This window comes from Nannospalax galili, unplaced genomic scaffold (assembly GCF_000622305.1).
Source record: "Nannospalax galili isolate Female #2095 unplaced genomic scaffold, S.galili_v1.0 scaffold1532, whole genome shotgun sequence".
In the NCBI taxonomy this organism is placed as follows: domain Eukaryota; kingdom Metazoa; phylum Chordata; class Mammalia; order Rodentia; family Spalacidae; genus Nannospalax; species Nannospalax galili.
In genome coordinates, this window is record NW_008330832.1 from 1,350,383 (window position 1) to 1,376,515 (window position 26,133).

At 43.3% G+C, this 26,133-nt stretch overlaps 2 protein-coding genes across 5 annotated transcripts in view; one reads left to right on the forward strand and one right to left on the reverse strand.

Annotated features, from left to right (window-relative positions):
• Nucleotides 1–8,315, forward strand: part of Ippk (inositol-pentakisphosphate 2-kinase) — a gene marked incomplete in the record, with an annotated part of 46,589 nt that extends 38,274 nt beyond the window's left edge. Inside the window, 2 exon segments of one of the 2 annotated variants that reach the window (XM_008852874.3) lie at nt 2,940–3,019; nt 6,857–8,315. In XM_008852874.3, coding sequence (XP_008851096.1) covers nt 2,940–3,019; nt 6,857–7,082 — 306 coding nt within the window. 2 annotated transcript variants of the gene reach the window in all.
• The window catches only part of Cenpp (centromere protein P), a 244,387-nt gene continuing 225,444 nt past the window's right edge, over nt 7,191–26,133 (reverse strand). For all 3 annotated transcript variants that reach the window (XM_029556085.1, XM_008852927.3, XM_029556079.1), the window contains 3 exons: nt 10,552–10,631; nt 9,956–10,047; nt 7,191–9,614 (listed from right to left, as the gene is read on the reverse strand). In XM_029556085.1, coding sequence (XP_029411945.1) covers nt 9,487–9,614; nt 9,956–10,047; nt 10,552–10,631 — 300 coding nt within the window. In that variant the 3' untranslated portion in view covers nt 7,191–9,486. The remainder of the gene's footprint in view (nt 9,615–9,955; nt 10,048–10,551; nt 10,632–26,133) is intronic.

Here is a 26,133-nt window from a genome sequence, read left to right on the forward strand (position 1 = left end):
TATATATTTTTTTTTTTTTTAAATGAAGACTATTATTTCCATTTTGTTGTTTAAATCTAGGGACCTTGTTTTTATAAATTATTTGAGACAGGTTCTCATGTAGTCCAAGCTGGCTTCCAACTCATGGTCCTCCTCCTTCAGCCTCCCTAAGTGCTAGGATTATAGGTGTGAGCCACCATACCCAAGAACACCTTCTACTGTATCCTTTAGTGCAGGAGTGCTTGGTAGTGCATTTTACTTTTTTCTTAGTGGTAAGAGATATTAGGTTTTGGAGACATTCTTGAATCTGTAGGGCTTGGTGTCTTTAATTTAGAAAAAACCTTTGGCCCAAACTTTGACAGGTTTTGTATTTGTCTATACTGTTTTAGGTTTGAATCACATGTGTTCTCTCTGCCTTCAGTGTCCTGTTCCCACCCATTCTGTTTTGCGTCTCTTTTCCTTTCTCTGCTCCATTTTGGATGCTTGCTTTTTTTCTTTCAATTTAGCAATTCTCTTTAGCTTTTGCTCCTTTCCCCCCCATTTCTTTTCTTCTTTGGTCCCAACCCCCAAATTGTCACCTTTCTTTGTCCAACTCCTATCTGCATAGCTAGTATTACACTTCTTAAATAACAAATGTGGAGATCACAGTTGGCCTTGGAACAGACTTTACATCACAGTGGTCAGCTGCCTCCTAGCTTATGTCAAAGGCTGGCTTGGTCAGGCAGTTTTGTTGCTTTTGTTATAATTACTCCCATCTATCCAATGTCACATTTCTTCAGTTTTTTTTTTTTTTCATAATCTGTCATTAAAAACATCTGCTGACTAGTTAATGTTGGTTTTTATATTTAAATTCTAAAATTTCTAAATGGCTCATTTTTATAGTTTCCAGTTTTCTTCTGGGGTTGTTTGGTCTGATTCTTTGAGTGGACCAGCATGTATGTCTGGTGCCTCCAGCAGCTGGAGTCCCTGTGCATCTCTCTGTCTCCTATTGTGGGGTTGTTCTTCAGTTGTAGCTCTTTTAGAAAACAAAGTGGGATTTGTTTTTAGAGCGGTTTTTAGTTCTCAGCAAGATTGAATAGGACGTATAGACTCTTCCGTGTCTGCCCGCCCTGCTGTTCTTTTGTTGGCTTGTATGTATGTCATCCTGTCTTCTCGTGCCTGTATATTTTGCTTGTGTGCCAGAAATTGTATTTTCACAATCATTTTAGGAATCATTTGATTCCTAGGATCATCTTTTTTTCCAGAGAGAGTTTTAGGTTTGCCTCTGCCAGACCTTGCAGGACTGCCAGGCTACCATCATTTTGATCCAGCTTTGGGATTGATCTCTTTGAAGTAAAGGCTTCTCTGTTAAAATTTATATTTCCTTGATTTATAGCAAGATTATCTTTTCATATATAGGACTTAAATTTATTTCATGTGTAGCTAGGCTAGCCTTGAATTCACTGTTACAGCAGGGGATGATATTGAACCCCTGATTCTCCTGTCTCTACCTTCTAAGTGCTGGGATTGTAGATGTATACCACTACACCTGGCTAGGCCTTAAACATTTTTCATGTTGCTTTCAGCTTTGCTTTGGTTTTGGGTTTTTTGGGGACAGAGTCTCCCTGTAATCCCAGCTGACCTGAAACTCACTATTGTAGACCTGGCTGGCCTCAATCTTGCAGTGATTCAACTGCCTTCTCTTTCCACAAGTGCTGGAACTAAAGCATGCATCACCATGCTCGGCATTTCAGTTTTAGGTTGAGTATATATTTTTTCCAGACTCTTCTCTTTAGCCTTTGAATTAACACTGTATCATGTAAAGCTCTTTAGTTTTTAGGCTTTAAAATCTGTGTTGTATGGGTTCTTGGTTTTGTACTTGGACAGAAAGTGTGGTACTATCCTAAGGACATTTTATATTAAGCTCTTTTTTTGACTGGGATTTTGGACATGTGTCATAAAATAATGAATTTCTTTGCTAACTGGAGGGTGTAAGGATGGGAGCTAGGTGTTTCCTACTCCCAGGTTTCTCAGGCCCTGAAGAGCCAGCTGACTTGCTATGCATTGTGCTTGGAGCTTTTCCTAGGGCAGCTCCTCCTGGCTATGTGAAGTCAAAGGGAAATCAGATCTGATCAGATGCTAAGGCCACTGATAATGTAAAGCCCAACTCCTTTTGTGTAACTAGTTAATTTTTGTAAACATGGGAGCTCTCTAATCTAAAATACTCAAATGAAATATCAGAATCCAAAGAACAAAGGGATAATCAACTGCCGCACATCGTATGCTGCAAAGGTGACTATTGTGGACCCTTTCATAACTGCTGACCTTTTAGTCTCTCCACATGTGCCCGTTGCACCTGAGTAGTATTTGCACTGGAGGCCCTGGCAGGCACTGCTGTGGGTCCATGATGCAGACCCGTGTTTGCTCATCTCATACTGAGGAAGAGCTTGGTTCAGAGCCATGGCACCTGTGAGTGTAGCCCTGTCATCACCTAGCAGTTCTCCATCAATTTTCTCATTTATACAGAGGGACACCTCAGTTCCTGCCCTGTCAGGTTGCCAACGATGCAGTTAAAGCACATGGAGCCCTTAGAATGTTGGCTCTTCTAATCAGTGGTCTTCCTCACAATGTCCCATGAGTGTCTAGAAAGTACGAATGATACTAAATACTCAGTGTGGTCAACATACTGGGTGTGCTAAAGCAACTTCTTGCCTCCCTCCCCCCAAGACGGACCGGTTAACTTGCTGATGGCAAATCATGTTTCAGGGGTACATTTGGGGTCCAAGTGCTTGCAGTGAGAGGTCAGAAGATGGGGTGGGGTCTTATTTGTGTGTTGTCACAGGAATGACTTCCCACTTACTGCTCAGTGCCAACCATTCTCCTAACCTTATCCTCGGGTTTTGTCATGGGAGCCAGTTGCTGACTTGGTGGAGAGGTTGTATGACTTGGAGCTGACTGACTTCTCCCCCCACCTCCCACAGGTGCAGCAGTACCGTGTTGCTATGACGGCCAAAGACTGCTCCATCATGATCGCACTCTCCCCTTGTTTGCAGGATTCAAGGTGAGGCATGACACCTGCCTTGGTCTAAAAGTTGTATGGAGCAATAGTGATGAGTAGGCGCCCATATTTAGAGACCCACCTGATGGGGCCACTGCATCTTTGGTATATTTAATATCACAGGGCCTTTTCTTTATAAGACTTTTGGGGGGAAGGTTGATGTTTATTCATTGTTCTCTAGAAACTTGTAATCAAAGGCTTTTATGTAGATTAACAAAGAGTTTTCTATTTTAAAAAGTCTTATTGTATTTATGAATTAAATTGGAACTTTGATTATTCTAAGAAAATACAGTAGCAAATTCCTTTCAGAGGAAGCCCAAGCCCTATCCAGGCTGGAGCTTTGAACTCTACAGTTTGTGGGGATGAGCTGACTTTCACAGCCATGACTTATTTTTAAACCTCCCAAACAGCGTATTTGTTGTTCTGGCTCAACTTCTGAATAACCAGCATATTTCCTACCTCTCTAAATGCTATGGTTAATATAGTTGCCTCCTTTTGCTTTTTTCAGTAAGTCAGAAAGTGCCTGATCATCTTTTAACTAGCATCTTAGAGGCGCCAAACCCTACACAATGTCTTTCTGGAATGGTCCTCATTCTGATGTGTTCCTGGTCAGGATGACCCTGGTCGCTTGGATGGCTGCCAACTACCTATCTTTCTGATGTTTTTGAGCTTAGTGATTCTCAGTCTAGTTCTAGTCAAGCATAGAATTCTAGTCAAGCATAGAATCATCTACTTTCTGGTGTGACATGTTGAGTAATATTTCTAGGGAATAACTGGAGCACAGATAGTTGGGTCTGTTTAGTACAAAGTCTTGTCATCCCCCTAAGGAAGTAGCCCCGTAGCTTATCTGTGAGGAACCCTTGCCTGGATTACGCTACTGTGCTAGATGAGAGCCACCCGTAAAGATAGTATTACCTTCTCCCCTGCCTGGTCAATGACAGTTGAGAAATGGAAGGTACTTGAATGCAGGGTGCTCAGATGCAGTTGCAGAAAAGGCTGTTAGTGAGCTGTACAATTCACATGGGAGAGCTGAAGGCTGGTGTTCTTTCCACACCCTTAACCAACTGCCCAGCAGAAATCAATTGCTGGGATGGGGAGAGGACATATCCAGAAGGGCTGGAGGCAGAGGATTGATACCCATTAAGCATTACATCTGGTCTTTTTTCAAGAGACAGAGGGAGATTGTTTCACTTTTAAGCTTTAAAAAAAATACTGAGAGACCATCAATGATATGGAAATGATAGAATCTCAGAGGTGTATGGTTGGCTATAGTGGCCAGGCTCAATCTGAGCAGCATCTCCCTTTTGCCTTTGTTAAGATGGCAAAGAGATAAACTGGGCATGGTGGCGCATGCCTTTAATCCCAGCACTCGGGAGGCAGAGGCAGGTGGATCTCTGTGAGTTCAAGGCCAGCCTGGTCTGCATAGTGAGTTTCAGACAGCTGGGGCTACATAGTGAGTTTCAGGACAGCTGGGGCTACAGGGAGACCCTGTCTCAAAAAAAACAAAAAAAATGGCAAGGAGATAAGGGGCAAAGGGCAATCCACCACCTCTAAGTGTGTGACTTGGTAGGACCTTTTTTCTGGTTCTTCTCCTCAAATTCTCATCTGTAGAACTCTCAGAGGCTCCGGTGCTATGTGGAAATGCACTTTGTAGCATGATTTTGGTTCAAAAATTTGAAAACCATGTGCAAAAATAATGAAATGGTTGGGTTATTGTGCAGCCATTTGCTTATGAATTTTATATTAGTATTTTGTCTTAACATTTCATCCTGAGCTTTTCGTCAGGTTCAGTATTTTATTTCATATTAATAAATACACTGATAAATATGAATTATATTTAAGGCAAGAGGTAAAAGCTGGGCGTGGGCATCTTTGGCTTCCCTACTCACCCCCTAATCCCTCACATCTGGTTAGTACCCTGGAGAAGAGCTGTCCAAGTGAGGCAGCAGCTCTCCTGACTCCAGATCATTCTAGCACCAGTATCCAAGGCTGCTAGAGGGTCATGTGGTCATGGCAGTAGGGATGCGTGCTCCTGGGGCCTCCTGTTCAGTCTTAGCCTTAGATCCTGAGGCTTTTCTGTGTAAGAGGGTGGTGTACACTGGCTTCTGCCTTTGGATTATTTGGAGCTTGTGGTCACCAGTCACCCTGCGACTGAGTCCAATTCATTTTTTTCCCCTGTATAAACAGGATTCCGGAGCAAGAATTGAGCCTACTTAGAACGGGCCCATGCTTGTCAGTGTTTGGGCTTCCAACTCAGGCATCTTTGAAACTGGTGTTTGTCCATCTTTTATTTTTTATGTGTATAAATGTAGTCTGCATGTTTGTAAGTGCACCTGTGTCATGCAGTGCCCATGGAGGTCAGAAGAGGGCATTGGATCCCCTGGAACTGGAGTTACTGATGGCTGTTAACTGCCACATGGATGTTGGGAATCAAACCTGGATCTTCTGCAAGAGCAGTCAGTGCTCTTAACCACTGAACCATCTCTCCAGCCTCTCCATTTTTTTTTTAATGTTTTATTTGTTAATTTTAGTTTATGAGTGTATTGCCTGCATGTAAGTGCACCTGTGTCATGCAGTACCCTTGGAGGTCAAAAGAAGGCGTCGGATCCCCTGGAACTGGAGTTACAGTTGTTAGCCACCATGTGGGTGCTGGGAATTGAACTGGGGTCTGCAAGAGCAGTCAGTGCTCTTAACTGCCAAGCCATCTCTCCAGCCCCTCTCCATTTTTTTTTTTTTTTTTTTTTTTGAGACAGGGTCTCCCTGTAGCCCCAGCTGTCCTGGAACTATGTAGACCAGGCTGGCCTTGAACTCACAGAGATCCGCCTGCCTCTGCCTCCCGAGTGCTGGGATTAAAGGCGTGTGTCACCATGCCCGGCCTACAGTTAAATTTTTTGGGGGTAATTTTCCTTAGGTAACTTTTAGAATATTTACTGATTCAGGAAACAATCCCTAGGTAAGTCTTGAAGGGGGAAGTGACATTTTACTTTTTTTTTAATTTTTTTTATTTTTTTGAGACAGGGTCTCCCTGTGCCCCCAGCTGTCCTGGAACTCGCTATGTAGACCACACTGGCCTTGAACTCACAGAGATCCGCCTGTCTCTGCCTCCCGAGTGCTGGGATTACAGGTGTGCACCGCCATGCCCGGCTTCCATCTTATTTTTAATGATAACTTAGGATTAATTAAATGTCACTCAGTCAGTAGTTTGAATTTTGTGTGCCGAGTTCTCAGAGCAAAGTAGGATACACAGTGACTTCAGTATCAGATTCCAAGTTATTCCAAAATGTTTTGAGTTCTTACTGCTATAAGCTTTTCATACTGCTCTATAACTTTTCTGATATTTATAAAAACCTGATAAACAAAATACAAGGCATTGAAGATGTGACTTGAGAGTAAAACATGAAACCAGCTACCTCTCCAAATGGGAAAAGCATAAAGGAGGTACATTCCCAGCAGCCTGGGAAAGCACATAATGAGAGTCTGTTTTCAACATTCATCCATCTGGCTGCTGCACAGCTGATCTAGTTTTTACTTTTTCTTAGGTTCTGTAATACTTGGCTTATGATAAAGTGACTTTTTCAGCATTCGTTATACTACTGGAGCATGGGGACTATCACTCACACATTCCACATAATGGCTTTTCCATCTTCTCCTATTTTAATCCTCTCCCCCGACAGTGTGCTGGCCTGTGTCACAGCAGGCGGTTACCTGGCAGAAGCCTCATGTACTAGTGTGTGCAGCTGGCACAACAGTAGATGCACACAGACATAGACTGGGTGCTGAGAGCTGGGCTGGTAAGGTCTGAGGGCCGGTGTAATCTGAAATTGCTTTTGTTACTTGCAGCTCTGACCAGAGGCCTGTTGTTCCCTCATCAAGGTCTCGGCTAGCCTTCTCTGTGTCTGTACTGGATCTCGACCTCAAGCCCTATGAGAGCATTCCTCACCAGTATAAACTGGACAGCAAGATAGTCAACTATTACTCAAAGACTGTGCACGCCAAAGATGACACTGTGAGGTCGACTCGGTTCAAGGAACGTGAAGATTGCACATTAGTTCTCCATAAGGTCTAACGTTTATTCCCCTGCAGTGTCTTTGAAACTTGAATGTGAAAATTGAATGACAGAGCTATTTTTGGTTGTGTTGGGTGACTTGGCTGTGAATGTTTTTGCTTTTAACACCTGTTGAGGTGAGATTGCCTCTCAGAGAAAAGGAATTAAAGAGCACTAGAAATATCTTCCAGGACAAGGAATGTAGGATGTGAGTGCTGTGGCCCAGGAAGCCACCCACTTCCTTAGAGTGGAAGTGTCCGTTAAGCCCCTGGGAAGACATTCTAGATAGTTCTTTCAACCAGGGCTCATGTCTAATTCTTTAATGCAAAAAGCCTTATTATTAAGACCCAAGGTTTGGATCTCCTACCACCAGACTCTTAACATAAAAAACTTGAATTGTCATAAATATCTTATAGTTTGAACTTTCAAGAAAACATGGACTACTACTGGAATGTTCCCAGCTGTTACTGGTCACTTTTTCAATGCAAGCCACACATCAACACAGGCTTTGGTTAGTTCCCTGCTGCAGAGCGTGGCTAGTGTGAACATTGGTTCTGAGTGGTCTAGACTCAGGGTCCCTGTGGAGGTACTAAAGCCCATGGCTCTGTAAAGAGGCAGCAGGGAGCGCAAGACTCAGGTCAGGGTGGACACCATTCATATGAGCATTGACTTTTTGATTCTGCTTTATGATTTTATCTTTAACTCGAGGGGGAGATGAGTAGTTCTTTCCTACCTGAAATTGCTGCTGTTGGAGCTGGAAGCAGAGCTGTAACTCACTGAGCTGCTGTGGCCAGCTGGGGTGGGTCTGCCCGACAGCCCAGAGTTTTCCTGGCACTCTTGTGTCTTGGGTGGTTGAGGAACAAGGTTTCCTTTCCTCCCAAGCCACATTCCTCCCTTGGGTTAGCCTGAGGCATGTCGGGTAGGCAGGCCCAGGGCCTTGCTGTTCCCATCAAGGCTGTACAAGGCTCCTGGCTGGCGCGGAGAGGATTCTTATTGGGGTCACCAAAAGTGTGCCTGGCTGCTATGAAATCATTGGGAGTTTTGGCTTCATTTTTTTATCATATGGTAGGCTGTACAGACTGATTATTTATATCATCCTTTTGAGGGACTAATGAAGGCTTACTGTAACATGTAATAGCAAAACCACGGAGCTATATAAAAATGCTACATGAAAAATGAGGAAAATATTTTGCTGATTGTAAACTTTTGTGGGAAATTTTGTGATAATTTGAGAATTATACTTGTTTGAATCAAGCCAACTCTTGTAGAATTTGTTAAATTCTGTCCTAATTCTAACTATTGAACGAACACTCAGGTACAAAGACACTTGTGCATTTGATTTTCTTCTGGCTGTGGTGCATGCTGGGATACGGACTTCTAGCCTTCACCTGAGTCAGGTGCTTAAAGGTCCTGCTCTTATGGCTCTAGGGATGTGTAGGGGCAACTGGCCTTTGGTTTTGTCTTGACTCAAGGTTGACTGGTTTGGAGATGGACTAGTGTTGGGATGGTTGGGCCCCAGGCTCCAGAGCAGTCTCAGGGAAAGATGCATTTTTGGAAGGTGGTCTGCAACTCTGGCTGGCCTTTGAGAATTATTTGCTTAGTGAGGGGCTCTGTCTTGGATAGACAGAATGGAAACAAGCAACCTCTCCTGACATAAAGAACACAGATGCAGCACCCCTCCTGCATAAGCCCCACTGTGTTTCTGCCCTTTCCTCAGAATCTAGGATACCCATATCAACCCCTCATCCTGGCAGCATTTTAATAGGTAACTAAAGTACTCACCAAATCTCAGTTCTCTGTCTGAGATGACATAACCTTGAACTGTCGGTGGGCCTTAAGTGGTGCTGGGGATTGAATCTAGGGCCATGTGCATATTAGGCTTTTGTACCATGGAGATTTATCCTAGCCCTTAGTGTTTTGAGACAGTGTCTCACAATGTAGCCCAGGCTGGCTTTAAACTTGGGATCCTCCTGCTTCAGTCTCAAGTCCTGGGATTAGTCATGTACCACATTCAGCCTGTTGAGAGGCTCTTCACTGAAGGTCCCATGTGAAGGGAACAGCGAGGTCGTTATTTTAAAGCTAACAGCCCAACTTTTTGGTGGAAGACCAAGAAGAACATGAAGAGTTGTTGGGAGATGTTGCTGTGAGGTGGAGGTTAGGCACAGCTCCTCCACATCCACCGCAGAGTGGACAACCATTCTTGGTACATTTTTCTCAAATGTTAAACTTACTTGCAAAAAGCACTATACGTGTTGCTTTTGACATTTTGTACCTGAAGAGCTGTTTTCTCACGTTTTCTACTGTGCTACTAGTGCACACAAAAGCACATTTGAAGGATGTGGTTTCTAAAAAAACAAATGTTCATAACAGAAGTCACACACTTCTCAGTTCAGCATCTTATTCCTGCATGTTATCCTGCTGGGAGCTAGTTGTTCCCCACACAAAGCAATTTTATCAGGCTGTCTAGAGCAGCTTCAATTCCAAGTACTCCTAGCAGGGTCTGGAAGCTCGAAGGGGCGGTTTCTATGACTCTGTTTTTGTCCAACACCAGGGCTGTGAAGAAAACATAAACCTTGTAAGAAACCTCAAGTGTCTGCCTAACCAGACCCTCCCTCCCCCAACTGCCACACAACAGGAAGCACTAGAGACAGGGAGGACCCAAAGGGAGCTTTCCCCTTGCAGCTTGAGGCAGGGAGAATGACTTCCAGCACACAGCCTGCAAGGGCCTCGGGAACAGCGCCCTTACATGTTTTTGGGTGGTTATTGATTAGACAAAGTACAATGAGATTTTCAATTTTGATTCTTGCCATGTAAAGCTGGATGAGTTACACAGGTGGCTTTGTTAGGTACACTGAGAAGTCTCCTAGAAAGGGTGGCCATACCCAGAGCCCTACCTCGCTGTGGGACTTTGGTGAGGAGATCCAGCTTTGGGGAAACCTTCCCTTCCTCATTTATTTGTATCCTCCAAACAACCACAAGTTCAAACCTGAAAAAGAAGTGAAATGTTAAGTGCTTCTGGAATGTGGTAAAAAGATTAGCCTGTTGGCACCTAGTTTCTGTCTGGCAGGCTTACCTGCTCCTAAAGATGTCTACCCACAGGGGAAGAAAATGTGATTAGTTCTACAGCTAATGGAAACCAGGGCCACAACAACATACTTTTACTCACTGTGGAAAACATCAGTATGATAAGTAACAAGACAAGCAACAGGATGTTCCTAGTGTGAACATGGGACATAATATACTTTGAAAATGATCTGAGAGTGATAGGATATTGTGTAAGCACCTACTTTGTTGCTGGAAATTTCATTTCTTACTCAGTCCAGCACTCCATTCCTCCTTGTTTCAACAGGCCTCTAAACATTTACCCAGAATCTGCCTGTTTCCACTGTCAATGGGTATCCTTAGTCTTCCTTGGGTAGTTTCTGTTTAGTCCCTACTGTGAACAGTCCTGTTTCCAGGGCTGTGAGGTTGTGATTCTGAACAGGCTTACCCTGGCCGGCTGGTGCTGTGGATCTCCATGCAGTGGGAGCACGCCCCCTCTGGGAGGTGCACAGTGTCGGGATACTTTTCCTGTATGGGAAAAGAAATGGTTATAGACGGATCCATCCAGGAGGAGCGTAAGCTGGGTTGCGGGGTTGCTGTTCCAGGGGCTGGCTGAAAACCAGAAAAACTATGGGGGTCTGAGATCAAGGTAATGCACATGCCATGTGCTGGTGCTGGCTATGCTGCCCTACTCTTGCCCCCAATTATCCCCACCCCATTCAAGCCCTTTCTGCAGTTCTGCCACCTCCAGGTACTCATGGCTGTCACCTTCCTTAGGTCTCATCACTGTACAACTCTATCCAGTTTCACCAGCTTTCTGCCTCCCACCTGGCACGGCTGTCAACTCTTTCTCAGGGCCCAGATGAGCACAGCAACTCCCAAGTAGGTATCTGCAGGGCTCCACACAGACTTTCACAGCTTTGGCACCTGCCAACAAAGCCTTCCGAACTGAGGCTCTCTGGGAATGGTGCCTTTCACCCTGCTACGGCAGATGCTCCAAGCCCGTTTTTCCTCCCAACTTCTCCAGACAAACTCCTGGCCCCCGAATCCTCACAAAATGCCAGACCCCACCCAACTACCCAAACTGCAGTGGCGGTACCATGCTCCCATTGTGATAGGGGAAAGCATGAGCTTTGGTAAGTTAGCTTCATGGTGAGATGTGTACCATTTCCTAGTGGCAGTGTTCTCTCTAGAGAACAGAACTTCACAGGCTTCTCAGTCTGCTACTCTAGGGTAGGTATGGTTCCCTCACTACATGACAGCTCTGGACATGTATGCTTGTTTGTGATCCACAGCAGGACCTGGGAGCTCTGGAATACCAGAATTGACATACTAATTTGTATCACCATGAAAACAAAGTTTGCTTTCTAGGTATCTGAATGGAAGACAAATATTCACAATTGATGTGCATAGCAGTGGCTCTAGATTGCCTTTTTTTGTCTGCTTTTGTGAGAACACACTACAGAGTTCAGAGGTCAAAACACAGACTAGAAAACCACCATGAAATTGCAAGGTCCTAGGGCCCACCTTTGAGAGGGCCTTCCATGTATTCTTTCACTGCCAGATGAAGATAGGCTACCTAGGGGTGATGTCTAGGTCAGTGCAAGGCCCAAACCAGGGCGGTCTTTGCTAGCCCAATCAAGGACTTAGAAGTGCAGCTGCTGCTGAGACAGCCAGTGAGCTGCCAGTTACCAGGGGATAGGACTGGGACCTGGGCAGAGCCTTCTAGAGCTTTGAAGTTTGCTAGATTAAACCAGCTTGGGCCCATCAAATACGGTTGCATAGGGACAAAGATGCGTCACAATTCTTAAGAGAACCAGCCCCTTCCCCTCTCAGTGAGCTGTTGCCAATGCCTGTGTATGCAGTCACCAACACAACACTGAGCATGTCCAGACAACCAAAGCTGGGGTGGGCTGGTGTAGCTTACAGATAATTACTAATTTCAGCAAAACAAGGTTTTCGGAGAAGAATGTATACCTAAGTGATTTAAGTGGAAAGTGTTGGTTGATGTCTAAACCTCAGGCTCTCTAAATTAGTAACAACTGTCTGAGGAACGTAAAGGAGAGTGTGTGTGAACGTGGCAGTTCGGCTTCCAGCCTGTGCTTGGCAGCACCACATGAGGCTCCAGGAAGGGCTGGGGCTTGGGCCTGATCCAAGGTGGGGCCTGCGGCTTGGCCTCTGAGCAGAAAGGAGCTTTTCTGTACCTCCCCAGGATTCTACCCGATAAGCAAAAAAAGGGCTCAGATTGGATGTTTTCACTGAAAAAATATACTCTTAGTTTTTAATAATGAAGACAGGAGAAATATTGACATAGGGAGGGCCATTATTCAGAGCTAGGACTGCAAAAGCTCCAGTATACATGTTAACATTGCTGCATTTAGCCGGCTTCATTCTTCTGGAAACCTCACCTCCAGAGCATAGCAGAGAGCCAGGAAGAAGGCAATAGCCTGAGTAGACAAGAGCAGCAGTCTTGTTACAGTCACTAACACATGTGCCAGTGCTCCATGACAAGAGAACAGGAGGCTTTGAGGGGGAAGACTGAAGATGTGTGAAAAATGATCAAACTAAATACAAAGTGATTTTTTAAAAAAAAAAATTTATTTTTATTTTCTGTGTATGCTGTATCGCCTGCATGTAGGTAAGTGCACCTGTGTCGTGCAGTGCCCTCGAAGGTCAGAAGAGGCTGTCGGATCCCCTGGGACTGGAGTTATGGACAGTTGCTAGTTGCCATGTAGGTGCTGGGATTCGAACCTGGGTCTTCTGTAAGAACAACCAGTGTTCTTAACTGCTGAGCCATCTCTTCAGCCCCACAAAATGAATTTGAGGCTGGAGATCAGCTAGTCTCAAGATTGACAGGAAGTTTTCGCTATCATTGTACTTGAGTTTGGTTTAAAAACAAAATGAAAACAGGGATCATATTGGCAGGAGAGTCATGGTCCTTGAAAATGCAGAGATACATATCTTAGTGTACATTCTATGAAAAACAGTAATAAACTTACTGGAAACTGCACCTGACCTGGAAAGCACTTTAGACAGGTCACATTCTGCCATCAATAAAGCCAAAGCCCAGAGAAGGGAAATACCTAGCCAGGCTCTGGAGGACAGTCTTGAGACATAAGACCTGTGTGTCCACAGATGTCATCAGGAAGGCTGGGTTATGGAAGTGGCTGTCAGGCCTCATGCATAGCTGGCTAGCTCTTGTGCTTTGGCTCCAGGGGGTGTTGGTCCTGAGCATCGCCGAGGAATTTTGAGGTTGTGTCAGATGGGTGTTTACTCAGCTGTTTGCCACATGTAGGAGTTTGCATTCAGGAGACCTCCTGGTGATGTAGAGATGTAGTCCAGAAGAAGAGCAACATTCTTACCACAGCTTTGCAGAAGGCAGACTTGTGCTATGCTTCAGCCATACTGGTGCAATGCCAAAGAGGAGCGACCACATTACCTCCCTGACACTAGGTCCCACATGAACAAATGGGAACCCAGGAGCCCATGGGCATTTCTGATGGCCACAGTTTGGTCAGTTCATCTTGACCTCACTACTTTCCTAAAGATTATGCCTGACTGGTTCAATGATTTTCCAAACACTGAATACTCGTAACAATTCATTAAAGTGCACAAGTATATTAATGCAACTAGATTACACAATTTTAGTATATTCCCAAGGTGGTCCAACCTTGCTACTTTCTAATTCCAGAATGCTTTCATTACTCTGTAAAGAAACCCTGTACCCTTTAGCTGTTGTCCCCAGCACAGCATTAAGCAATCACTAACATACTGTTTATACTGATTTCCTGTTCTAGACATTTTATACAAATGAAATCCTTTCTGTACTTTTGTAACTTGCTTCTTTTACTTAGCGTCATTTCAAGGTCTATTCATATTTTAGCATTTCCTCAAATGGCCAATCTAACATTCCACTGTATAGATTATTTACTACAGTTTACCTGGTTCCTTAACTAATAAACATATGTGTTGCTTTTGCTTTTTTTTTTTTGGTCTTTTTGAGACAGGGTCTCCCTGTAGCCCCAGCTGTCCTGGAACTCACTATGTAGACCAGGCTGTCCTTGAACTCACAGAGATCTGCCTGCCTTTGCCTCCTGAGTGCTGGGATTAAAGGTGTGCGCCACCATGCCCAGCATATGTGTTGCTTTTTTACCATTTGCCTATTGGAAAATGATACTATGCACACTTTTGGACACTTTTTTGTTGTTGTTAACATTTCTTTTTAAACTCTGCGTGCACATGTGTGCGTGCATGCCTTGTGCAAGGGTGCCTGCAGAAGTTGGGAGCCAGATTCCCTAGAGCTGGGTAGTTACATGCAGTTGTGAACCATCCAGCATGGGTGTTGGAACCCAACTCAGGTCCTCTGTAAGAGCAATACATTCTCTTCACTATTGAGCCATCGCTCCTCTCCAGCCCCTTGCACAAGTTTCTGTGTGAATGAATATATGATTTCATGTATCTTGGTTATATACTTAGGATTGGAATTGCCAAGTCATGTGATAGCACTGTTAGCCATTGGAGGAATCCCCAAATTTTCCTAGTTGCTGTATTTTTTTGATTCCTTTAGCAGCATAAGAAGATTCTAATTCTCTATAACTTTGCAAACCATTATCCACCTCACATTCTTTGAAAAAAAAAAAAAAAGATAGCCATCCTAGTAGGTGTGAGGCGATATTACAGATACAAGTAACTTACATGGTGTTCAAAAACTGTCCCATTCTGCAGATCCCCCCTTCCTTTTTTCTCTACTGTTTTTCAGAGACATTCTTTGAGTGCTGGGATTACTGGTGTGTGCCACCACACCCAATGTTACTGTTTTAGCAGTATAAGCTGAAGTATAAAGTTTTAAATTGAGGCTAGCAAGATGGCTCAGTGGATAAAGGCAACTGCCTGCAAAGTCTGAAAACCTAAGTTCAATCCCCGGGACTCACATGGTGGAAGGAAAGAACACTCTTGAAAGCTGTCCATCTGACCTCCACATGAGCACTATGCATGTACTCACACAAACACTTTTTGATCAAATCCAATCTCTTTCATTCCCATCCCATGCTTTTTGTGTGTGCCAATGTGTGCATGTGCATGTGGTGACCAGAATTCAATGTTGGCTGTTTTTTCTCAGGATCTGTACACCTTGAGACTTGGGACTTGCCATTAAGCTAGCTAGGCCAGTGAGCTCCAGGGATCTTGTCTCTGCTTCCCCAGTGCTGACTACAAGTGTGCAACCACTATGCATGGCATTTTATGTGGGTTCTTGGGGTCAAATTTGGGCCTCATACTTGTGTTCCAAGTACTTTACAAATGAGCCATCTCCTCAGCCCAAGGTCATGTACAGTTGGATCTATACTTAATCCTAAGAAATTTTGTCTTGTTTTATTTTGGGCTCTTAAAATTAACTTTTTGACCAATTTTTTGTATATTATGTGAGGCAGGAGACCAGCTTCATCCTGTGGCCTATAAATTATCCCAGCAACTGTTGAAGAGACTTTGGTTTTCTCCTCATTGTCTTGGATATGTTCACAGTTCAGTAACTTGCTTTTTTTTTTTTTTTTTTTTTTTTTAAAGCTAGCCTCGTACAGAAAGAGGTGAGCTCAGTGAGTGAGCTTCCACTATGGGCAAAACTCGCCTGGATTTCTCGGGGACTGGTGCAAGGAAAATTAGGTATCCTCATGTAAGAATGAACCTCAGTGCCTGCCTGTCTGAATACAAAAGTTTACTGGAGTGGGCGGGTCAGAGACATAAATGTAAAGACCTGAAATTATAAAACCTAAAAGAAGCTACAGTAGGATATCTTTGTAATCTTGGACTAGCCAAAGATTTATCAGATACAAAATGAAAAGTAGTGACCACAGGACAGATATAATTGATTTCTCCATAAATTTACTTCATAATTAGAAGCTCTTAAAAGTCATTGTAAAGGCACAGGCCAGCCTTAGACTGAGTGAAATGTTATCAAAATATGTAAAGAATGTTTACAGTTAGTAGTAAGAAAAACAGCTGGTAAGATAAACACCTGCAGTCCCAGCACACCCACCACCAGGAAGTTGAGGGAGGAAAACTGAGAATTCATTGTTAGCATGGGCTGGCTCTGTCTCAAAAATTAATAACCCAAGCATGGTGACACACGCCTTTAATCCCAGCACTCGGGAGGCAGAGGCAGGCGGATCTCTGTGAGTTCAAGGCCAGCCTGGTCTACATAGTGAGTTCCAGGACAGCTCAGGCTACAGGGAGACCCTGTCTCAAAAAGGCCAAAAAAAAAAAAAAATTAATAACCCACTTTTAAACACTTGACAAAGACAAATAAGAGTATGACGAGTAAGAGGGCAAGAAAAGGTGCAGTACTAGTTAGTCATTAGGTGAATGAAAATTAAAATCATAGTCATTAAGTGGCCAGTGTCAATATTGTTAATGATGGAGCTTTGATAGAGACGTGGAGCACCTGGACCTAACACACATAGCTACTCCTGCATCTGTTGTTTACCCAAGAGGGAGGAAAATTGTCCACATAGAGAAGTGGCCACAGATGATGTTCATTAGTGGGAATTCTTTCAAAAGCAGTCACTGCCCCTGTGAAATGGAGGTCTCCAAAGCATCGACTGTCATGGGGAGAAAGTCTAGGTTGACAAGAGTCTGGTCTTGGAACCAGAGTGTGGTCTGCTGTGCATTAAAAAGGAAGTGAAGGGCTGGCGTGGTGGCGCACACCTTTAATCCCAGCACAAAAAGACACACACACACACACACACAAAAGATGGTGAAGGGTGTATAGGGTGATAAAGCTAAGGAGGAAACGGACTGACTGTAGCCCTGGGCTGATCTCAATGTACGCTGAGGAACTCCTGAATCAGACCTTGGGTAGGCAGGAAGGCAGATGAGGTGCCATGAACCTTGACTTCTGGTGAGTCTAGAAGGTTGTGGTCTCTTGTGTCTGTGCCTGTGATTTTTAGGGTCTTTAATGTACAGGCACATGTTCTCGGCAATAGGGATACTTTGACTTCCCCCTTTCCTATTTGGATCCCTTTTCTTTTGAAAGATCACGGACCATCCAGCTGCCTCTTCTCCCAGAAATCAGGCTATGTTCTCTTGCAGTCCATCTTCTAAGAAGAAATTACAGTCCCTGCTGTGATGGTTAGAGCACACAGATCTCAGGGGGAAAAGCAACCCCCCTGTAACTGTAAGATAAATTTATGGTCCTACCCAGTACCTGGCTCCTTGGCACATAGACTAGGCCAGACTAAATCACAAAAATTCCCACTGCACCCTGAAAATCCATGAAGTTTGCAAAATTCCCTTTGTTCAGGGATTTTCTGAAGGGAATGGAAGGACCTGCCTTTCCTTTCAGTACCCTGTCACACTATACACAGCAGTTACCTCTCCTAGTTCCTGCCCACTTTATAGGGCTCTCTCTTACTGCAGCTCCTCTCCAGGTTCTGAAGGAAGGCTCTCTCCCTCCAAAGCCCTGTGAGCTTGTTTCTGGTATGCATGCTCTCCCACTTAAGGCCTGATCGTGGCCCCACCTTGGTCTCAAAACTCTTTCCTAATAAACCTCATTCTGAAGACTTAAGTTTGTGTCAGTTCTTTTCCTGAACTTGCTGCTCTAACCTGCACCTCATTTATTTATAATATCTTTTCTTGTCTTATTGCTGTAGCTAAGACTATATTGAATTGATAAGGGTCTTACTGTGCAGCCAAATTAGCCTCAAACTCGAGATTCTCCTATCTCAGCCTCCTAAGTTCCAGGATTACAGGTGTGTGTCACTATGGCCAGCTTACCATTACAAAGATTTAAATTAATTATAATTTTCATAAATCTCAAAGTAATGCTACCCCAAAAACTGAGAGCAGTTATATTTTAAAATTATATATATTGACCACTTAAAATTTTTATGGAATCCAGACTTGGAGTCAGTAGGAATTTAAGGTATTCATGCTCTTTTCCAAAAGATAAATCACTCTTATTTTACTCCCCCCCCTTTTTTTTGTCTTTTTGAGACAGGGTCTCCCTGTAGCCCCAGCTGGCCTGGAACTCACTATGTAGTCCAGGGTGGCCTTGAACTCACAGAGATCTGCCTGTCTCTGCCTCTCCAGTGCTGGAATTAATGGTGTGCACCACCACACCCGGCTCTTTATCCCTTTTGGTTCATCAAGCCCTTGGCCTCAGCAGGTCCCATGCATTTGACAAACAAGCTCATCCAATCCTCATGAAATCTTGAGTAAAATACCCATTTTAATGAAACTAGCTGAGAAAAGTTTACGGTACTAACACAACTAGTAAACTGATTCAAATCTAAGGCAATCGAGGCTGGAGAAATGACTCAGCAATATTTAGCTTTTGGCACCCATCAGGCAGCTAACAACCACCTGTAACTCCAGCTCCAGAGGATCCCACAAGCTCTTCTGGCCTCATAGGGCACCTGTATGCAAGTGATGCACATATATATAGTCAAGCATACACACACATAAAATAAAAAAAAACAACAAAAAACAAAGCCTAAGTCAGCCAGGCTCCAAAACCCAACTTCATAAATATTCTACTGCATAACATTTCTAAAAACCAAATATGGTTGTAATCTACAAGTTAGATTTCATTATAATTATTTTTTAACATAATTCCATGTTGACTTTGAATATAATAATAAAAACATCTTTTTGGGTTGGAAAACATGATTGCCTTTAAATAGCTTTGCTCATATATTCTCCATCTAGTGCTAACCATTAATGCCAACCAAGTGCCAACCTTAAGAGCGCAGATCTAGTAAAGGTACTTCCTATGCTTTTTATTTAATTTTTTACTTTTAGAAATCCTATTATCTCTGTAGAAGATTATTAAAAAAGCTACTGTTGGTTCAGAATCTAGAAATCTCTTGGTCTTATTTCCCATACAGATGGAATATCATGGTGGGGAGACAAGTGGGGGAAACTCTTTCTGCCACTTCTAGAGACTTTCAACTACTTACTCTCCTCCTCATCCTACTTTCACCACTCCTAAGCACCCTGGGATTCTCAAAACCTCTCTACCTGTGCACTTACATATTTTAAAAACTTCTTTGGCTGAAGAGCTGGCTCAGTGTTTTAAGAGTAATGGTTGCTCTTGCAGAGGACCCAGGTTCAGTACCCAGCACCCACACAGTGGCTAACAACTGTCCACAGATCCAACACCCTCTTCTGATCATCTCAGGCACTGAACCTCACATGATTCACTCACATACACGCAGGAAGAACACACATAAATAAAAATAAATGAATCAAAAAACCTCTTTGGCTGAAGAAACAGCTGTTCTTGCAGAGGACCTAGTTCAGTTCCCAGCACTCACATGGTGATTAACAATCACCTGTAACTCCAGTTCCATGGGATCAGATGCCTTCTTCTCGCCTCTGTGGCCACTGTACACATGTGGTACACATACATACATGTAGGCAAAACACTCATATATATATATATAAATAAGTAAAAATTAAAATCTCTTTATTGTCATTTTAGAAGGGTTATACCAAGGTGTCCAATAAATGTTGCATGTTTTAATCTGTTTTTTAAAAAGATTTTAATGTTTAATCAACATTTTAAATTTTACATGAACAGCTAGTATGAACATAGAATTTAAATAAAACCAATAATGTGTGTCGTTTTAAACCTGCACATTAGAATCCTATGATTAAATACTTTCACTATTTAGAAATGGAAGAAAGTAAATGAACATGAGGTTAACATAAGTCCTTAAAAAAGAACAGCCTCGCTGGGCATGGTGGCGCACGCCTTTAATCCCAGCAGAGGCAGGCGGATCTCTGAGTTCAAGGCCAGCCTGGTCTACATAGTGAGTTCCAGGCCAGTTGGGGCTACTAGGAGACACTGTCTCAAAAAAAAGACCCCCCCCCAAAAAGAACAGCCTCTACCTCTAAGATAAATAGAGCATAAATACACTGATGAAATTGTAAATGGTGAAACTGTACCTCAAGGGCTAATTGTTAAGGAAGAAAGAAAACAAGGGATCCTGGGAGAAAGAACTAAAGCTGGAGGTGAGGAAAGCTTTGGTTGGACAGTACAAAGGACAAGGCAGAAAGAACTTACTCTTTGCATTGCAGTTCTAGTAATGAAAGACCTTTTATATAACAAATCACAGAACACCCTTATGAGGCAGGGATGTAAAATTATTTTTAAACTAAGAAAAATAAGGCTCACACACATCCACTGATGTTCCTGTGTCCCAGTGCCAGGATGGAAACAGCAGGTTGAGCTGTGCCCCTGCTCCTGCCTTTCCTGTGATCCAGCTGCCAAGCAGAGTTCAGGGGATGAGAGGAGGAATCCCTTGGAAACTAAGAAAACAGAAGCTCCAGGGACCTCATTGCATGAGATCCAAGGCCTTTCTCTATTTTTTCAGAAGTTTTAGATTGACAGAAAAATCATAAATACAGTCTGTAGCTTGTGTCTGAGACCCCACTGGCAGCATCTTACATTATGTTACATGGCTGTTATTAATGAATGAACCAGCACTGAAGCATCTTTCTAACAGGTCCCTTTTTGATTTCCTTTGTGTTTCTAGGATCCTGAAGAGAGCCACATTTGAGATTAGTGAGAAAGGTGGCCCAGTTTACCTATACTTTTGCTTCTCTACATTTCCCCTGTATACTATCATCAGTTTAAGTAGCATACATGGTTATTTTATTACATGGCTCCCAGTGTTTGTTTAAAAAAGTTAAGAACAAACAGTTTTTATTTGGGCCCTGGAATAGCCCCCTGCCTCGCAGTCTGACCACAGACCACAGAAACAGCTCCACAAACACTAATCACTACTCGCCTTCATTGTTGCCAGGCAGGAAGAAGGAACAAGCTTATGGGGTTCAAACTCCAAGAAGATACTAGAAGAGTAGCAATGCTGTGTTTCCATGTGTCCGTTTCTCCACAAAACAGATTTTATAGCCATTCATATTTCAACACGGAGTATCTCTTGAATTAGAGGAAATGAAAGGGAAAGGCAGCCCTGTGCTGTCCTGAAGTGGTTTTGTTTTCCCCATGCACTCTGGGTAAAAATTCTGTCCATAGCCTGCCCCACATGAGAGTCCTGGATGGACGCATTCATTAGCAGAGTGTCTCAGGTGTGTTTGTTCAGTGAGTTTTCTCATCTCTCTTTTTTAAGTATTTTATTATTTTTATGTGTATACATGTATTGCCTGCATGTAGGTAAGTGCACCTGTGTCGTGCAATGCCCGCGGAGATCAGAAGAGGCTGTCGGATCCCCTGGGACTGGAGTTACGGACAGTTGTTAGCTGCCATGTGGGTGCTGGGATTCGAACCCAGGTCTTCTGCAAGAACAGCCAGTGTTCTTAACTGCTGAGCCATCTCTCCAGCCCGTCATCTCCATTCTTCTGACAACAAATCCTGTCCACCTGTTCTTGGTGTCCAACTCACCTCATCCAGGACAGGGTCTTACAAACAGCCCCAGCTCCTCAGGGGACAGCCCTCCTGCCTCTGCAACTGAGAGGTAGGCACAGGGAGATGACATAGAGCTGCTGAGTGGCTGGCAGTGGGGTGCTGTATCCTTACTGGTCAGGATTATCTGAACAACTTCAGCCCTGTCATGAGCTATGGGAGCTGTTTAAGTTCCTTTTCTGTTAAAGTTAATGTGAACTGATTTTTCCCACTGTCTATGTTGCCCTGAAAGGACCCTAATAAAAAAAAATAGACAGATGAACAAAATACTGCATAGGGGATGAAAATTAAATCACAAAGTCACTCCACACTCAAGTAGCTAAAAACAGTTAACAAACCAGTGCTGAAACAGTCGTGAGCCCCTGGCACCCTCATCCATTGCTTGAGAGAAAATTGGCATTTACTTTGGAAAACTTATCTGACAACATGTATTAAAGCCAACATAAGTATACCCCATGATTCATCGATTCTGCCCAACCTAAATCTCTATCTGTCCTCCCATACTAGCAACAGTGCTGTTTATCACAGCTAGAACTGGGCAGCACCCAGTAACAGTATGATAGATATTTTGTGGAATACCATACGTACAGCAGCAATGAGATGAATGATCTGTAGTTATGCACACAGCACAGGCTAACCCCTGATCTATCCATGAAAGCTGTACAGCAGGCTGGCACTTCCACTAAGGGCAGCACAGTGCTTCGGCTGGAGGCAATGACTGGAAGGAGGGAAGGGCTTCCAGGGACTGCTCACATTCTGTTTTCTGCTCTGAGTAGTGGTTAAACAAACTCCTTTTGTGAAAAATTATTAAATCATTAGATTTATAATGTATGTATGCCCTTTTCTGTCTCTTTTAGCATAGGTTTAAAAAAAGGCAACATTCTCTACCTGGTGAGGCAAAAGCAGACAGTGAGTAAAGAGACCTGTAACTACAAAATCATGATGTGTGCCAAGAGCTCCCACTCTAGGCTGCTGCCCTTGTTTCTCATCTGGAAGCACTACCACTATCCCAATGACTTTAGCTTCTTCTGCCTGTGGGTCCTTTCTAGCTCTGCCATATTTATTCTAAAAACCACGAATGCACAACATGTGTAAAGATTCTCTAGGCTCTGGTATGAAGAACAGACCATCTGTTTTGCTTCCCATGATTACTAAATTGAGACTAGTGATCTCTAAGCCTGTCAAGGAGCTGCGAGTCTGAGATCCTTTGCGGAGGTGCAGTCATTATGTCTCATTTTGGTTCAGTAAGGTTTTACAACTTATACACACGGAATTTTGATTGTGCTTTAAATGGTTTTCAGTGTCTTCTTGTATGGAAAGAAAATATGGATATTTTTGTTAGGGTTCAGATAGCCCCCCCCCCCACCAACAGGGCCTCACAAGTCCCTGAGAAAAGGGAACTGAGTTGATAAGCACCCTGGTCTTTGAAGTCAAGAGAAGCAGACTTTTCTCCACTGTTTGTCCAACACAGCAGGCTTCCCCTTTGATCTCTAAAGAGGGCAGGTTTTAACAGTCCTGCTCTCTGCCCAACTTTAAAAAAAATATATCTTCCCACCTTCTGCACCCACCCTGAAGCCTCCCCTTTTAAAAGACCCCAGCTCACGACCTGGGCAGACATTTTCCCTGCCCGGAAGGGAATCTGTCCCATGTGTTCCTTTGCTAATAAACTGTATTCCAATGGAGTTTTATCTGTGTCCTGGTGCTTTCTCCTGATCAACCCTATTTGTCATACAGCTACTTTTTCCTATCTATTTTAATGTTGATCCCCCGCTTGCCTCATTTCTACAAAACATCAAGTGCTTTATCTTTTTTTTTTTTTCATCCTAAACTATAGTTCACGTGTTTTGTCTCAACTGGAATTAATTGCATTGCATTTGGAATAACTGGGCAAGAGCTGCAGCTTAGACATCTTTGTTATATGAAGATGCTACTTGTAGACATTTGTTTGAAATGTTTTTGAGCTTTTATTTGTTTTTTAAAATTCTATTAATAATTCAGCTTGGATCAATTAAAAGTAAAAAATATATTTAAAAAAATTCAGCTAGCATGTAGAGTTAAATAAACTGTAAGGAACATAGTAATTTCCAGAAGCTGAGGCTGACCAAAGAAGTGGAAAAGGATTGTACACTTCTTAGCTTTATTTGGAAACAGAGAGATGCTGTGTTTAAGGGCTGAGAGGGACAAGGGCCCCTGAGGCCTAGAGGCTTACATAACAACCACTGACTGATTATACAGCCTGGCAGGGCAGCAGGAATGGAAACAGACAGTGCAGGCCAAAACATTCAAGCTGCTGCTTTTCTTTTTTCTTAAAGACAGAACAGCCAAAAGACAGACTTCACTTTCGTCAAAGTTACACTTTACTCTCAAACAAGAAGGAAATCTATAATGTTTTAAAAATCAAGCATCTTTGCCGGGTGTGGTGGCGCACGCCTTTAATCCCAGCACTTGGGAGGTAGAGGCAGGGGGGGCTTTTTGGGCGCGAGGGCCGGCCGGGCTACATAATGAGGTCCAGGACAGATAGGGCTGACGGGGGAGCCTGTCTCGCAAAGACAAAAAAACAACAACAAAAAAAAACAAAAACAAAAAACCAAGCATCTTTAAGCATGGTGCTTGTTTACATATTTGTAACAGAAAGAGGACTCTTTATTTACAGTACCACAGTACTGAATACTAAGTAGACACGTTTTACTGCCTTTTACCAAACCAGAAAATGCACTGAGGAGAAACCAAAGTCAGAGTTTGAGAAACAAAACAAAACAAACTTTAGAACAAGTAGTTAACAATTGGATATATTAGCTGACTCAGAGCTGGGAGCCTGTGCTGACATAAGCCTCACCAGACACCTCATCATAACTGATCAGCCATGGCTGCAGATGCTCCCAGGGGCACTTGCAAACATACTTGGTCTTTTCTGTCCCACGGAATGAGGCAATGATATTCTCATACAGTGCTCCTCCAGACAAGCATATGTTAACATGGTATAGACATGTGAAATAATTTACCTAACTACAGCCCACAGCAGGAGAGGGCTCAAGTGCACTCTCGTCTCCTGAGGAGCCACCTGCACATTCTTTGAGATGAAAAGAATCTACATACTGTTGAGGGAGAGCAGAGATGATATTGTGTGGTTTGTGCTTATCAGATAAATACGCTATTTAAAACTTGGAAGGCTGAGATAGGAGGAATATTATAATTTCAAAGCCAGACTTCTGGGCTAGCCAGAACTGTGTAGTGAAATTTTGCCCTCCCCCCCAAAAATAACAAAAAGACAGAAAATTTAAAAATTTTTAACAAAATATGAACATGTGGTTCTCTATTATTATTTTGTCTTTTGAGATAGGATGTCGCTGCAGCCCCAACTGGCCTAGAACTCACTACATAGACCAGGCTGGCCTCAATCTCACAGAGATCTCCCTGCCTGTCTCCCGAGTGCTGGGATTAAAGGTGTGTGCTACCATGCCTGGCTTTTTATTTATTTTAAATTTTTATTTATTATTTTTACTTTATGTATATAAGTGTATTGCCTGCTTGTAGGTTAGGTGCAGCCATGTTGTACAGTACCCATGGAGGTCAGAACAGGGCATTGGCTCTCCTGGAACTGTGAAGATAAGTCAATGGTCCTGCTCGACCATGGCTGGCTTCGCTTGGAAGCATGGAGGAAATGATTCCTCTGTGTTGACCCACCTCTTTGTAGATTGGACACTGTTTCAAGTCCATCTCGTGGGGTCTCCTCGGCCTCCTTGATCAAGAGGACAGGTGACCCACCACAATTACAGGACATTTTGAGAGATGCTCATAGTCCCCTGGAACTAATCGACCTAGGAGGGGAAGGAGCAAAAACTGTCCTTTATGTCCCTCTGACCAAATTAGTATAGGCCTCAAAGTATGTCTGTTAAACATCCAAGAAGGTTAGTTCCACCAGTCTGGTACTTTTAATTACTGTGTGCCATGTAGATAAATCTTGGGCGAAGACCAATTGTTCTCAGATAAACCTTGCCTAGCCATATATTTCTTGATCTGGTATGTATAATTTGTCAGTAGGTTGTTGGACTAATATGATTCCCTCTGGTTTTTAAAACTAGCTAGGCATTATCTTTTGCATTGTCTAACCCCTCCATCATGGTTTCCCCAATTAAGTGCCCCCATTTTTCCCCTTTGTCCCTTAATAATACCCTTCACCTATGGTCCTACCTCTCTTGAGCTCTGTCTTTCCCTTTATCCCCTAGGACAGGGACTCACTATGTAGCCCTGGCTGGCCTTGAAGTCACAGAGATTCATCTGCCTTTGTTGGGATTAAGGAAGTGTACCTCCATGCCCAGCTATATGAGGTTATTTTCAATATGTGTTACAATAAGATTTTATAAGATAAAGCAGCTTAGATAGGCATTCAGTCTGACCTGGCATAATCAACTGGAAATAAAAATAGGATTTATGGAATGCTTAGTCTGAAATCTTCCTTTAAAATATAAGGAATCGCCGGGCGTGGTATCGCACGCCTGTAGTCCCAGCACTTGGGAGGCAGAGGCAGGCGGATCTCTGTGAGTTCAAGGCCAGCCTGCTCTACATAGTGAGTTCCAGGACAGCTGGGGCTACAGGGAGACCCTGTCTCAA